Source organism: Dama dama, chromosome 33 (genome assembly GCF_033118175.1).
Source record: "Dama dama isolate Ldn47 chromosome 33, ASM3311817v1, whole genome shotgun sequence".
NCBI classification, from domain to species: Eukaryota; Metazoa; Chordata; class Mammalia; order Artiodactyla; family Cervidae; genus Dama; species Dama dama.
Window position 1 is genome coordinate 57,400,334 of NC_083713.1, and position 17,226 is coordinate 57,417,559.

The 17,226-nt window shown below is 34.1% G+C and overlaps 1 protein-coding gene across 1 annotated transcript in view; it reads left to right on the top strand.

Moving 5' to 3' along the window:
- LRP1B (LDL receptor related protein 1B) overlaps positions 1–17,226 on the top strand; it is a 1,867,078-nt gene that overhangs the window by 1,131,339 nt on the left and 718,513 nt on the right. The window contains exons 24-25 of the mRNA XM_061135390.1: positions 13,668–13,865; positions 15,297–15,501. Coding sequence (XP_060991373.1) covers positions 13,668–13,865; positions 15,297–15,501 — 403 coding nt within the window. The remainder of the gene's footprint in view (positions 1–13,667; positions 13,866–15,296; positions 15,502–17,226) is intronic.

The following is a 17,226-nucleotide window of genomic DNA, read 5'->3' on the forward strand; positions in this document are numbered from 1 at the left end:
TATTATATGTGAAGCAGATTGCCAGTCCAGGTTTGATGCATGAGACAGGGTGTTCGAAGCTGGTGCACTGGGATGACCCTGGGGGATGGGATGGGGAGGGAAGTGGGAATGGGGTTCGAATGGGGAACACATGTGCACCCGTGGCTGATTCATGTTGATGTTTGGCAAAAAACACTATAATATTGTAAAGTAATTAGCCACTGATTGATATAAATTAATTAATTAAAAAAATAAAATAAAATTAGTATGGAGCTTTTCTTACGTAGAAACATTTTCCTGCTAATAATTTAGCACCTTCCTATTATACAGTATACTAAATACCATTGCCATCATTTATATTGTTGCAGATAACAAAGGTTTTGTTAGGTATTAAAAGTTATTTTTTTATTTAAACCAATTTTCATATATAAAAAGAAAATGATTCTGTCTTTTATTCACATCACTTCTTTTTGAAAAACCTAGAGCAAATTCATAGTTCAATAAAATGGATTGACTATTAGCTATTGGGCTTTAAAAGTAAAGTTTCTTTTTTCTTGCTCTCTTTTGTTCCTTTTTTCCATCATTCCTAAGCTGAGTGCTTCTTTTTAAAATGTGTTCTTTTTATTGAATGCAACATCTGTGATTAATCTTCTTGACATTTTAAAAATAAAATAATAATACTCTTTGTCTCAAATTAGAAGCAAGACTCACTCATTTATTTTCCTCTTGAATTTTCCTGTGTAGTTGTCTCATTATTTTCTCTTTTCTAATAATTTCTTCCTAAATTTTTGCACTTTGTCCTTGACTGAATTGCTGAACTAATTATTCTATTTTTTTCTAGGTTCACTTTTAACATTTCATTAGTTAACTATAATATGATTTTCAAAAGATTTTTTAATGATTGTATTTTTTATTTAATATGCCTGTAAACCTCACTTCTCTTAGACACTTGGATACTTCATTTTGTCAGTTCCTTATATATTTCCTCTTCAGTACATAATTTGTTAATCACCTTTCTCCTAAGTATTTTATTTTTACTTATAATAACCCAGAATATTTCTACTGACTGTATTTCTCTTCTATCTCTTGTTTCTTTGCTGTTTGGCAGGTAGGCTACTTACAAATTATTAGCATATTTCTAATAATATCAGAAAGAACATTGAAGCATCCCTCTTTTATTTTCTCTTGGCCTGATTAGGTTAGATTTACTCACCAATGTATTTCTTTGTTTTAATCAAATTTTCTTAAATATTTTTAAAATTCTATTTTAAAATTTATCTTTTTTTAAAAAAAAAAGGAGATCATGGATATAAATAAAAATGTATAAACATAGTTACCACCTATTAGTACACTGTGTCCATCACCTAAACTTTCTACATTTATTTTTGAAGCTCCATTTTATTTTATGTTTTATTGAGTTATAGTTGATTTGGAGCTCCATTTATTTCATCTTTTTTCAGAGTTCCATTTATTTTATATATTTATTGAGTTATAGTTGGTTTGGAGCTCCATTTATAACTTGGGCTTTTTTTTTTTAATTTAAACATTGTTTTGCACCCAAACTTTAATTCTATGAAAAAAGCATCTGTACTGCAGCACAGACTGGGAGTTGCACATATTGTCTTGATGATGGCAGTACTCACTCTGGCCTAATTTTTGTCATCCTCCTGTTTCTAAACTCCAGTAGTTTTTGATGGACAAGGAAGCCTGGCGTCGCTTGGGGTTGCAGAGAGACAGACACGACTGAACTGAGCTGTTCGACAGCTTGTGAGAAGTAAAATATTAAAAAGTTGAAGGAATATGGTGTTTTTATTGTAAAGAGAAAAGTAATCTAATCTGGAAGATGAGAATTAATGGAAAGAATTTAGTGAGAATAAGAACACAGTAAGAATAAAATGATGTTTATAAGTAGATAGTCTGTCTTGGAGAACAATGGAAGATAAAGGTGAAGAGATCAGGAGAATGAATTTGGTGGGGGGCGGGCAGGGAGGACATTTATAATCTGGCCATCCATTCCTTTACCTATCTTAATGAAGTGAGATTTATGCCTGTCAGTCTACATCTGTGATTTTAAAATAAGTCTTTATTATGAAAAGGACCTCAAATCCTTCATCCTGCCCTTCAGGACGTTTTTCATTTTTGTTCATTTAATCTCTTCTATCTGATGTGTCGGTTTTTGCCACTGTGGGTTTTCACTCCATGCACATTATCTCTGATTTCATCATTATTAGTGATAGCAAATGCATGATGGCCAAGACTTTCATATATATCACTTCATTTTGCCATCTTCTTCGTGTACACTGCTTCTTGTCACGTGTGACTATCAAGTATGATGATATCTTCTGCATTCTCTCTGAAAACTTGAATCCTATACTCTATTCACATCTCTCTCCTCTGTAAATCATTTCTTTCTTTCTGTTTGTTTGCTTTTTCTTTTTATTTTATTTTATGGAAGTAGAGTTGATTTACAATGTGTCAGTTTCAAGTGAACAAAAAAGTGGTTCAGTTTCATCTATATTATTTTTCAAATTATTTTCCCTTGTAAGTTATTAGAAAATATTGACTATAGTTCCCTGTGCTATACAGTAGGTCCTTATTGTTTGTCTATTTTACATTATATATAGTAGTGTACATATGTTAATCCCCAAATCCATATGAATCATTTCTGGAAGTTAATTATAACATTGTTGATAGCTTCCATTTATCATAGGTAATTTATTTGTAGGTAGGTAATATAATTTGTATACCTATGGAAACTAAGACCAGATGATTACTTCATTTACTCAGAGCCTGTAGTAAAGAGATGCTAGAGAAGAGCTTTTGAACTTCATTACTCCTGACTCCAGGAGCTTTTACATGCTGTTCTGAAGATCCAGGTCATCTCTATTTACTATGTGCCCTCAAATTCCTATGATATCTTTGAATAGTCTCTTTTATAAGCTTATTTCTATTACTTACACCTAAACTTTTTTTTTCAAGGCAGAGATTAAATCAAATTATTTTATACTTCTTTTGAAATATATGAAAATTGTGTAGTAAATGCTTATTGGATATAAAAATGCCCTTCATTACTTAAAATACCAATATATTTTTACTGTGCTTTTACCATCTGTGCTATGAATACAATTGATGTGTTGCTTCTAACCACTGTGTATAATCATGTGACATGTAGTACCAGTTTTTGTTTATGCATTCTACAACATAGGTTCACTCAAATCATCCCCAATCTTTACACAAATACCATTGCCATAGGCACAGATTTATCTATGTTTTTATAAATCTGCTTGAAAATTTTCAAGACTAAAATACCCAACTCATGGGATGTACTTATACTTACTATGAATAAGTAGAACCAATTTTCTTTAGAGTGACTGAACAGACTACATCTGCACCAACAATACATGTCCAAAGTTCCCACATTCTTGCCAGCTCAAAATTATCAAACATTCTAATATTTCCCCCTAATATATAGGAGTTAAGAACATAGTGATAATTTTCATTGCTTTAGTTGGTATTTTTTCTTATTATTTATGTATGAATTGGGGCATTTCTCTATATACCTGTTAGTCTTTTGCATCTCTTCATTTACTTTGATTATTTTCCTGTTAAGATTATTGCCTTCCCTTATTGATTCAGAGAAATTAGCCATCCGTTCTAAACTTTAGACATTTCAAGCATCTCCATTCAGTTATCCATCTGTCAATTTCATTCACATTGACCTTTGCTAACCAAGTCCACTTTATCATTCTCCTTTCTCATTCACTTCTTTCTTTACTCCATTTCTTTTCTTCTTTCAGTAATAATTTTTATCACCTCCATATTCAGTGTCTTCTGGGCTAGCTATTTATTCATTGATTCTGAAAATCATTCATTCATTTACTTATGTAATCACAAATATTTATTAAATGAAACCAAGCAAAAGACCCTGGGCCATGTCGTATAGTCCCTTACCCCGGTGCATTTGCAGTCAAGCTATTTTGTTTCTAATGGTTTACACAAGTTGGTTTTTTTTTTTTTTTAAGGTTTATTTATTTATTTATTTTTGGCTGTGCTCGGTCTTCATTGCTGAGCATGGATTTTCCCTGGTTGTAGACAGCAGAGCCTACTCTCTAGGTGCGGTGTGTGGGCTTCTCATGACTGTAGCTTATCTTGTTGTGGAGCACAGGTTCTAGGGTGTGCAGGCTTCAGTGGTTGTGGCCCCCAGACTCTAGAGCACAGGCTCAGTAGTTGTGATGCACAGGCTTAGCTGCTCCGCTGCATGTGGAATCTTCCTGGAGCAGATCAAACCCATGTCCCCTGCACTGGCAGGCAGATTCTCAGCCACTAGATGGCCAGGGGAGCCCTGTGCTTCTGCTCTCCCTCTCTCTTGGCCTCTGACTTTCTCTTTCATATACACAAACAGACATCAAATGTAGATTCTTGCCACTTAAAAGTCTATTCTACCCTTCATTGTATAGATTCTATCCTCTGCCTTCATATATATCACTCTTCAGTAATGCTTGACTATCATTCATTCCCAGCATAGCTAGAGCTGAATTAATGGAGAAAAGGTACTAGTCATATATACTGAGCTAGAGAAATGATAGATCATTTATTATTTAGTAAGTGTCTACTGTGTAAAAGAAATGTATCTGATATGGGAAGAGAGAAATCCAAATAAATTCTTATACATGAGAGCAGAGAAGACAGTAAAAATTCTGAAATAGAGAGAAAACATTGTAACTATAATATCATTTTGTGTTTAATATTATATGTATGAAAAAGAATTAGGAGCTATTTATATAGAATTGCTAGCTGTAGAGTTATAATCACAATTTGCCCTAAGAGGACTATAGAGGGACACTTTTCCTTAGACAAGTCATCTATTGCTTTCATATTCTATCTTGTAAAAATTATTGTGCAAACCTGAAATGGCAATAAAAGAAAATCAAAGAAAAGAGAATTACAGATAGAAAATTACAATATTTTGAACATTTTTAAAAAGCTACTTCTGATGTGCTATGTTTATAAACATGAAATTCATTACTATAAATTGTAAATTGTAACCTTTTTTTGGTGTGTATATAATCTCATAATATGCTAAAATAGAAAAATTCTAAGCCACTTCTACGTAGAGTGTGATGTACTGGCCTGAGCTGTTAAATTCAGTCACTCACTAGACAGGAGCTAGTATACTGGAAAAAATTGTTAGAAGACTGTAAAAATGATGACTGCTTCACCTTTTGTTGATACTCATTTCAAATTAAGTTTGCCTCAAAAGAAGTTTATATATCTATATCAAAATTGAATCACCTAAAATTTATTACTTATGTTTTATTGTTAAAGGTTTTATATAGAGTTTCTGTTTGTTTTCATTAAAGAAAAGACCATTGTGAGACCTGTAATTTTTAAAACTAGTCTTCATAATTTCCCAGTAGTATGTAAAATATCATACTGGATTATTGATTTCAGCTTTCATTATTCTCTCAAGGAGGAAATAGTAACAACAAACCAAAAGAAGTCTTTTTTGATCATCTGTTTTTCTCTATTTTATCAAGTTCTGTAGTTTTATTGATTATATTCTTCCTAATTCCTGTGAGTTAATTCTTTTTATATTTTCTGAATTCTTGAGTTTAAATATTATTTTTTGTGTGTTTGAATACTCTAGTCAACTAGCATAAGTATACAGAGAAGAAAAACATTAAACTGTCAGAATGCTATATTGTCTTTCCTTATATAGATAGAACAATTTTCAGTTGAATTTATTTATACAGATTAATCAAATGATGTAAAAATACATGATTTTTAGTTAACAGTGGATTAAAAATAGCATATGTACAGTTCTTTACTTTTTATAAATTTCCACACTTATTACCATATTTCTTTTTTCTTATGACAGATACATCAAGATATACAATCAGTGGTCTATAGTATATTTAGAGAGTAATACAACTGTCACCACTGTCTAATTTTAGAGTATTTTAATCACCCTCAACAAACCCCACAGTCATTAGAAATCACTCCCCATAAACCCCTACATGTGACTCTGGCAACCACTAGTTTATTTTCTGTCTCTGTAGATTTGCCTATTCTGGACATTTCATTAAAATGGAATAGGTCCTTGGTTATCTATCTTAAATATACTAGTATGTACATATCAATTCCAAACTCGCAATCTATCCCTCCCAGCCACCCTTCCCTGCTGGTAACCATAAGTTCATTCTCTATAAATCTGTTTCTGCTTTATAAATAATTTCATTTGAATAATTTTTTAAAAAATATTTTACATGTAGATTATCAGTTCAGTTCAGTTCAGTTCGGTCACTCAGTCGTGTCCGACTCTTTGGGACGCCATGAACCGCAGCACGCCAGGCCTCCCTATGCATCACCAACTCCCAGAGTTTACCCAAACTCATGTAGATTATATCACATGATAATTGTGTTTCTCTGTCTTATTTACTTCACTTAGTATGATAATCCCTAGGTCCATTCAAGTTCCTGCAAATGTCATTATTTCATTCTTTTTAATGACTGAGTAATTGAGATTGGTGCTTATTAAAATGCTACAAAGTTTGTTTGCTGTTCTTACTTATATTCAGCATTTTTTCTTAATAAACATTGGTTAGAAGGAAATGGCAACCCACTCCAGTACTCTTGCTGGAAAATCCAATGGACAGAGGAGCCTGGTAGGCTACAGTCCATGGGGTCGCAAAGAGTCAGACATGACTGAGCGATTTTACTTACTTAACCCACCAAGGAAGCCCAAGAATACTGGAGTTGGTATCTTGTCCCTTCTCCAGGGGATCTTCCTGACCCAGGAATCAAACCAGGGTTTCCTGCATTGTAGGCATATTCTTCACCAGCTGAGCTACTAGGGAAGCCCAAGAGCAGTAAATGCTATCTTAAATATGAGTTCTCCTGAGGGCAAAAGCATATATGTCATACCCAAACAATTCTTGTTTCATTTATGAGTATTTCTTAGAAGCTTACTGGATATAATAATTCCTTCTATTACTAGTTAAAATTTTCATTCATAAAATAGTTTTAATAGGAAATAAATCCCAATGCCAAAAAGTTGAACCTATGCAGAATTAGATAAGAAATAGTTTTCTTCCTACTCTGAGCTCATTATCCTTCCTGTGGCAGAAGTAACAGCATTACTTCATTAATCTTTCATGATGTATTCTGTGATTTACCTACACATAAGTCTATAAGAATCTTTCACTTTTTAACTCAAATGGTAGTATCTGATGCATATATAATTCACATCTTACCATTTTCTACTTACAAAATATTGGAAATTATTGCATATTAACATATGCATATTAATCATATTCATTTATATGACCTTATACTATTACACTTTGTGACTAGATCATACATTATTTATCCAGCCATCTATTGGTGAACATTTATGTTGCCTAATCATTTGCTACCATAAATGATATTGCAAAGGATTTCCATCCTTGTCTGCAAACATTTATATGTATAATTCTATTTTTATAAATGGATCAAGGGGTGAATATATGTTTAAACTTTTGATGAATATTGTCCAGTGGCACTGTATAGGACTTATACTTCATTATCATTATATCAGATGGCCTTTTGTCAACACTTTAACCAATACAGTGTCTATCAAAATTTTTCAGTTTTAAAATCCATTTATCATTTTATGAGAGTATTGAATACTTTTTAATATTTTGACCTTGCTTATATTTTCCTTCTATGAATTTTCTTTTTAATGTCCTTTGTGCCTTATTTACATGAATATTTTCTCTTGTCAATATGTAGGAGCTCATATATTTTAAATAATTTAGTCCTTTATTATAATGTAGATATTTTGCCTAGTTTGCCATTTGTCTTTTGATTTTTTTCACTACAATTTTTCTCCTACAATTTCTTCAATATACAATAAACATCCTTCTTTAGGTCTTCTATGATTTTTATTAAGCTCAGAAAGACTTTCCCCATTCTAGCATACTAAAAATATTGCTTCTATATTTACTTCTATTTTTTATACTTTTATTTATCATTTTAAATATGTTAAGTCACTTGGGAATTATTTTTTAAGTCAGAAAATTTTGCAATGTAATTTTTTCCTAGTTTCAGTTGTTCAGTAGTGTCAGAATCTTTGTGATCCCCTTTTCCCTAGTACTGACCCCAAAGCTATCATATTTCTCTGCCTTGTAGTCAGTTATGGGTCATTACCAAAGTATTTTATATTTAAATAATAATATATTTTAATACCTGTTGGACTTATTCACTTTTACTTATTTCCCTTGAATTAACAGGATGCAGCTTCCTGTTGAAGCCCAATTTTGAAAGTAATCTTTAGAATTATCTAGTATCATTTTAAAGAATTAAATTTTTAATTTTGTTGCATCATTTGTTGTTATTCCTTCACTATCACGTACAACTCTTTGGGACCCCATGGACTGCAGCACACCAGGCTTCCCTATCTTCCCTATCCTTCACTGTCTCCCAGTGTTTGCTCAAACTCGTGTTCATTGAGTCAATGATGCTATCTAACCATCTCACCTTCTGCCACCCTCTTCTGCTCTAGTCTTCAATCTTACCCAGCATCAGGGTCTTTTCCAATGAGCCAACTCTTCACATCAGGGGGTCAAAGTATTGGAGCTTCAGTATCAGTACTTCCAATGAATATTCAGGGTTGATTTCCTTCAAGATTGACTTGGTTTAATATCCTTTCTGTCCAAAGTACTCTCAAGAGTCTTCTCCAGCACCACATGTTTGAAGGCATCAATTCTTCAGTGCTTGGCCTTTTTTTACTGTCCAGCTCTCACATCCATACATGACTACTGGAAAAAACATAGCTTTGACTATATGGACCTTTATTAACAAAGTGGTGTTTCTGCTTTTTAATATACTGTCTAGGTTAGTCATTGCTTTTCTTCCAAGGAGCAGGTGTCTTTTAATTTCATGGCTGCAGTCACCATCCATGGTGATTTTGGAGCCCAAGAAAATAAAGTCTGTTACTATTTCCATTGTTTCCCCATCTATTTGCCATGAAGTGATGGGGCCCAATGCCTTGATCTAATTTTTTTGAATGTTGAGTTTTAAGCCAGCTTTTTCACTCTCCTGTTTCACCTTCATCAAAAGGTTCTTTAGCTCCTCTTCACTTTCTGCCACTAGGGTAGTATCATCTGCATATCCGATTATTGATATTTCTCCTACAATCTTGATTCCAGCTTGTGAGTCATCCAGCCCAGCATTGCACATGATGTACTTTGCATATAAGTTAAATAAGCAGCATTATAGTAAATTTATAAATTAATTCATGTAGATGCAAAATCTTCAGGGCATTGTTTATTTGTCTATCTCTATCTAATTACACTATATACTGTTCCTTTTTTGAAGTCATTAAATATCTTTATGCACTCTAAATATTTCTTAATATTTTTATTCTCAAGTCTGTCTTTTATTTATTTACTTTTTTTAAATCGTTGCTAATGTGCATTTGTTTTTTTGTTTGTTTGTTTTTTAATTTGGCTTGAAAGTGAAAGTCATTCATTCGTGTCCACCTTTTTGCAAACCCATGGACTACACAGTCCATGGAATTCTCCAGGCCAGAATACTGGAGTGGGCAGTCTTTCCCTTCTCCAGGGGATCTTCCCAACCCAGGGATTGAACCCAGGTCTCCCACATTGCAGGTGGATTCTTTACCAGTTGAGCCACAAGGGAAGCACAAGAATATCGGATTGGGTAGCATATCCCTTCTCCAAGGGATCTTCACGACCCATGGATCAAAGCGGGGTCTCCTGTATTACAGGCAGATTCTACCAACTCATCTATCAGGATAATTTGGCTTAGCTGCTATCATTTTTAGAAAGGCTAGTGATTTTTTCTAAAATTTTGTCCCGAACATTTATTACTGAATGCTCTTTTTCTTCTGTAGTAGTTTTGTCAGTTGATTATCCTAAATTTTCCAAGTATCATTTTTTTTTTTAACTTGTAAATGGTAGTTTATTTTTAGCACCTACTTTCCACTTTTTGCTTCTTCTTGTTCTCACCTGGGGCTTCCTGGTGGCTCAGAAGTAAAGAATCCACCCACAATGCAGGAGATGCAGGAGATAAGAGTTTGATCCCGGGGTCAGGAAGATTCCTTTGGAGGAGGAAATGGAAACTCACTCTAGTATTCTTGCCAAGAAAATCCCATGGACAGAGGAATCTGGCAGGCTACAGTACATGGGGTTGTAAAGAGTCAGACGTGACTGTGCTACTGAACATATACATATGTTCTCGCTAGTCTACATCATTTAAAACTTTCAGAAAGATGAAATGTTAGTGGACATGTTGATCTTTTACCTCACTTTAGTGGGATTGCTTTCAGAGATTCTTCTTTAAACATGATGCTAGATTTTAGATTGTGATTAGATTACACACATGCATTTATGTATAAAAAACAAAAGTAGATACTTTGATGAAGTAGCCACTCTGTGATTTAAAAATTGCATGTCCTTTAACAGTATTCAATGTAAACTTCTCTCACAAGTAGTTGCTGCCGTGTAATTTACTGCTTAACTAAGATTATAAACCACAGGAAGGAAAGGCTCTTCAGAGTTGTAATGCCCCTAGCTTCAGCACGTGCTAGGAAATATCTGACTGTTTTTACTTTGTTATCACTCTGCCTTTTCTCTTACTCAGTATCTGTCTTGCTTATTTCTTTGATCTCTAAATCTGAATAGTTGTAGTAATTATTAAATGTTTATTAAGATATTAAATATTTACACTTTTAACCCTCAATTATCCTGATAACTCAGTATGTTATATACTTTACAATTTTTTTCAAAAACTATTGAGAATCAGAGAGTCTTAGTAAATTTCTCATATTTATACAGTTTATTGACAACAGAACTCTATCTTAAACCAACAGTTTCTGACTCCAAGTTTATTACTTTTGACTACATCACAGTTTGTCTACATTTGTATCTACTGTGATGATTGTCAGCTTATAAAGCAAACTTGCATGAAGTGAAGTGAAGTGAAAGCTGCTCAGTCGTGTCCAACTCCTTGCAAGTCCATGGACCATACAGTCCATGGAATTCTCCAGGCCAGAATATTGGAGTAGGTAGCCTTTCCTTCTCCACGGGATCTTCCCAATCCAGGGATTGAACCCAGGTCTCCTGCATTGCAGGCAGATTCTTTACCAGCTGAGCCACCAGGGAAGCCCAAGAATACTGGAGTGGGTAGACTATCCCTTCTCCGGTGAATCTTCTCAACTCAGGAATCGAACCAGGGTCTCCTGCATTGCAGGCAGATTCTTTACCAACTGAACTAATTTGCATACTTTATCTAATTGGATTCTGAGAGCAGCAGTTTAAGTTATATTGAAAGGTGATTATTGTGAACTCATTTTACAAGTAAGGAAATTTAAGTATTGAAAAGATAAAGAATGTTTCTAAGCTAACACTTGTCATAGCCAAAGCAGGTTATCAAGCAAGGTTTATTCACACAAAACAATCATTTTTTTTTTTTTTAAATTTTAAAAATACTAAATTCTGGATTTTAAATTTTATGAGTATTTGTTCTATTGGGACCTATCTGGAACTAATTATTTTGCACTTTTGTTATCTTGTATCATTTAGATATTATCACAGTAATGTTGTGCAATAAACATCACAATACTGTGCAATAAATTACAATAATACTTCTGTGATCATAATCAAATACATAATTTTTGCTCACAGGTTTTCAGGACTTCTGGACTGTTCTTATGGTCTTGGCTGGTCTTGCTTATACTGTATGATCAGCATCAGGTCAGGTAGCCCGATTGTGATCAGCAGATTGTGGCAGTTCTCTCCTATGCTAGCTGTCAGATATTCTCTTAAGATAAATCCATGTCTCTCCACATTTAATCACCCAAACACATTTATTTAATGTGCTGGGCAGAGCTCCCTAAAGTAGATTCATCTCCAGTGAAAAAAATCACCAGTGACTCTCCTACATGAAGGGCAGCCTTCACCTTCTAGTCTGAGACCTGGTGTGTATTATATCTTACCTGATACTAGATGTTAGGGACAGCATAGTGAGTGAGACTGACAAGATCCTTGTTTAAAAGAGTGTATAATCCAGTGAGTGAGAGCAATAGCAAACAGGGAAACACTGATTTTAAATTGTACTCTAAAGAGAATAAACAGGCTATAGTGAAATAGAATAATGAAGATGTGATTTTATTAGGTAACTGATCAGGGGAGCCATCTCTGAGGAAATGAGATTAATAAGAAGTCAAAGTGACTTCCCTGGTGACTCAGATGGTAAAGAATCTGCCTGGTGTGTGGGAGACCCAGGTTCGATCCCAGGGTTTGGAAGATCCCCTGGAGAAGGAAATGGCAATCCACTTGAGTATTCTTGCCTGGGAAATCCCTTCAACAGAGGAGCCTGGCTTGCTACAGTCCATGGGCTCACAAAGAGTTGGACATGACTGAGCAACTAACACATACATGATAAGAACAGTATACCTGGGTACAGTTGACAAAAATCCAGTTCAAATGAAGTGCAGTAGAGTTAAGTGTATTTGCACAGGGTATTTGAAGAAAGGAGGTGGTCTTAGGGAAAATTGGCACCATGGGTTTGAATGTCCTTAGGATATGGTCTTTCTCCTGGTCATCAGTTTCCGTTTCTGAGTCTTTTTTTCTCTTCTCCTACATTACTACAAGTGGACTTAAAGTACAAGGACATGAACGGACAATATTAGGCTGAGAAATCTGAAAAGATACTCTTTCTCCTCAACTTGAAAACTTCTCTGGAAGTTTAAAAACCCCATCTTCCTGACTTAGACCTTATATCCACCTCTTAGGCCAACCATTGTGGCCAGGAGTGATTATAGCTCACATTCACAAACATGTATAGACTTGGGATAGGAAAACCATGTTCCCTAAAAAAAAGCAGAAAAGGTTGACAGTAACATGGCAACAGAAGAAATCTTACTGAGCCTGGGTCCCTCCCTCAAAATGTATGTTTATAAAGCAGAACTCATGTCTAACACATAGTATGTCCAACAGTGTAGGACTTGATACATTTCAAAATGGTAAAGTAATTTTAGTAACTTTTGAGTATTAAAACATTCTTTTTTTACATACAAAAATATAAAACTTTAATCTCATATCTGTTTTCAAAGCTTCCTCTCTTTCTTCCAGGCCTGGCCCAGGATTAAAAAACTAGTGAGGGAAAAGTTATATATATGATTTTCTTGGGTTTTATAGAAAGCTGCCATCTTCCTAATTATAAGCCCAGTAATTCTCTTCATAGAAGTTGTCTTCTGTTGGTTCTCTCTCCTTTGTGAGTCTAGAATCATGTGATGAGCTAAAAGTGACTGAGTTAGTTTTATTCACTTAGATATTTCTATGATGATATTTCTGAAGTTTGAACTGTCAGCTTGAACTACACTAAAACAGAAAATCTCACACTTTGTCTTGTAATTGCAGCAATTCTTCTATTTTAAAATCAGAATCAGGTGTGTAAAAATTCAAGGAATAAAAAAACATTTATAGATTATTTTAATAAATACAAATAAACCTGTGTTTTAAGATTCTTTTAAATTTTGTATTGAAAGAAGTAGCTCCTCTAATGATAGGAAATCCATTATAAATTGTGCTTTTAAATAAATAGATCTTGACCCCAAGTACTTTATTCTGTTTACTAAGCATATAAATATTTCATTATGCCTGTTAACATAAATCTATTTTCAGATCCTTTTGAAGCATTCATCATCTTTTCTATTCGCCATGAGATCAGAAGGATTGATCTTCATAAAAGAGACTATAGTCTACTTGTTCCTGGATTGAGAAACACAATAGCACTTGACTTTCACTTCAACCAAAGTTTACTTTATTGGACAGATGTTGTAGAAGACAGAATATACCGGGGCAAGCTTTCTGAAAGTGGAGGTACAGCCATTACAATTTTGACTTAATGGTGGGATTAATTTCTAACTGAAATTTTCAGAAAAAATATGTTGTAATCAGAAGGAATTTTGACTACTCTTTGATTTTTTATCTTCTCCCAATATATGGAAATCCAAGGGTGTAAAGTATGTGTGATGATACGTTGGAGAGGGGTGAAGGCCTATACTACTCACACCATTTTCAAATTGTGAGCATTTTGATGCATATTCAGTGGTGAAGTTTATTTACAAGAGAAAAATGACTGTCTTCTAATTACTATACATAATTTTGTGAGTTAAAATAGCTTTTGTTTTTCTTTATGGTTTTCATATTCTAGCATCATTCAAAGAAATAATAAATTATTACAAAGATTATTAATATAAGCTAAATAAGTTTTCCCATAATTTGGCATCTCTTTTTCCAATCTAGGCTTTCTTTAAAGAGCAAGACCTTGAGATAAATATATGTCATAATTCTCTTGAAAATCTCAGATCTGTATAACATTCCAAAGGCCAGGTATTTTTATCAAAATCTCAATTCCTCCTTAAATCACCATTACAATTTTGGAAAAATGTAATGTTCAAACACAATGTAATTATGATGTGTGAATCTGTGTCTTGTATCATATTACAAAGTATCGATTTCATTTTCAAATGATGGGTTTAGATACATGATTTTACATGGTTAACTGTTAAAAAAAATGCACTTTTAACATGTCTAACAAAAGCACTGGCAATGTTGTAAGTTATAAAGTATTAATTCCAAAAGAAATGAAGGACATAAATAAAAATAATTCTGGGTATTACCCAAATGTTTATTTTTATTTAGACCACACCACAGGCTTCTTCCTTTCTTTTCAAACATGCTATATTCTGCAAGTCAAAATACAACTCAGAAATGTTGTATTTGCTCAGAAATCTGTGAGGGGTATAATTTGAGGATATTTTTAAGGCTAAATGGTATAACATCGATCTTTTCAGTCATGCTTTCAAAAACAGTAGCTGTTGACTGACTAGACGCAGATTGCCCTAGGTGGACTTTTTATTCTACCCTGAAGATCAGTGTTTAAATTACATTCCATTGATTTTAACCAGCAAGTCATTATCATTTCCAAAATTCCTTGTTCTGCCTAAAGAATCAGAAACATGACATAACTTTTTGCAACCTAAACATCGTTATTAGCCTCAGTGTTGTTTAAAAATTCTGTTATGCTGTCACTGAAAGGATTTAAGAGATTAAAAATATCTGCTGGGAAACATCATTAATTCTAAATTTGGGGCCATCTTAATTTCTGTGTCAGGTAACACTTTTACACTATATCTCTCAAAGTTAATATAATGTTAAATACTTCATACTGCTGATAAGGATGCCTTTTCCTTAGTGCGTAATGGGTTACTTGAATGGATGCAAGTGTTGGTTTCTCCCTTTTTGTAGGTGTCAGTGCTATTGAAGTGGTTGTGGAACATGGCCTGGCTACCCCAGAAGGACTGACCGTTGACTGGATAGCAGGCAACATATACTGGATAGACAGCAATCTGGACCAAATTGAAGTGGCCAAACTAGACGGTTCCTTAAGAACTACACTCATTGCAGGAGCTATGGAACACCCCAGGGCCATCGCTTTGGACCCAAGATTTGGGTAAAGAAGTTTGCCTTTCGTAGATTCACTTTGGCATAAAAAAATAACCTTCAAAATTAATATTGGATTCAATTTTCTCATAAATTAGAAGTCAAAGTGCTTATTTTGTGCATGTAAATATGTGTGTATATACTTGTGGATGGTTGTATATATAGATTTATATTTATATCTACAATTTATATTTACATCTACAATTATGCATGCATGCTCTGTCACTCAGTCACATTGAACTTTTTGAGACCCTATGCACTGTAGCCAGCCAGCCAGGCTCCTCTGCATATGGGATTTTCCAGGCAACAGTTCTTGAGTGGGTTGCCATTTCCATCTTGAGGGGATCTTCCTGACCCAGGGATCGAACCCTGGTCTCCTGCATTGCAAGCAGATTCTTTTACGGTCTGAGCCACCAGGGAAGCCCATGTATATAGCAACCAATTTTAGATTATCACCATGGATTTGATATAAAATTGCTTACACAGGTACTTTTAAAGGAGTAAACTTTTCTTTTTTCATAAATATGGTCATTAGGCCCTTTTGTAAGGTATTGTAACTCTATTTTGAAGCAGTAATTTAATGAATTCATTTTTGACCTGCCAAAGAGATGTTGTAATTTTTTCTAATGGTTGCATACCACAGGACCAGTCTTTGGTCCAAACAGTCACAAGTGTTAACCACCTCACCCTTTATTTGTATTTGTATGTACTTGGAGATAGTTTAAAAGAAAATTAGAATAAACTTGAAGGAATCCAGTGGTCAGATGCTGGCTATAGGGACATTTAAGACAAGACACATTATTCTGGAAGACAAAGTCAAAAGTATAATCCGGGTTATTGCCTCACTGTTTCCCTTCAGTCCTTTGTGAAAGATGAGAAGAGAGACAGTGGATTTGGGGCCAGAAAATAAGGGTCCAATACTGCTCAGTCACTTATACTCTGGGGAACCTACTCAAGTGTATTACTTTCTTTAGATTTCCGTTTTCTCTTTTGAACATCAGGCACAATAATGTCTCTTAATTAGATTGTTTTTGAGGAGATAGAATGTGAAATATAATGTATAACTCATCTATATTGGCATACTTGTTATTACTGTTGGTTGTTTATTTTATACATCCAAAATGATTGTCAAGTCTAAAGGGTGATAGAAAGGAACATTTTTTTGGCTCTGTACTTTTAAGTATTACACAGCCTAGGAAGGACCAAGAAGGATGGAGGTCAGAAAGGGGTCAGTCAGGAGGGAATTGAATGAGATGCAGAAGAGAAAAGGGAGCCTATGTTTAAGTCAGTTTCCTGGTCCACACACTTTTCTTTGTGCACTGTTTTATGCACAACCCAGAAATCAATAGCTTGGGAATTGTGTTTGTTTTCTTTTTCCTCAATTCAGATCTAGACATTAAAGGGGCAAGGTAGCTTGTGTAGAGCAAGGTAGCTAGTTTCAAACTGGTCACTGTCATTGTGTTTGTTTTACCTTCCACAGTGTTTTGCATTTATTTGACTTAGTTGCCACAATTTAAAATTTTGAAAGATTTGGAATACAATTCTAGATTACTGGCTTCTTTTGAAAACGTAGGGAGATCTGTCAACACCCAACAGAGCAGTAGCAAACCTTTTGGGCTGAAGGTGTGTCCTCCATTTTATACAGTTTATGCTTTGCCCATTTCACTCATTAACTCCTGTGATAACAGTTAACTAGGAAGACATCAGGTGTGTTTTATGAGAAATTTCCTTCTCA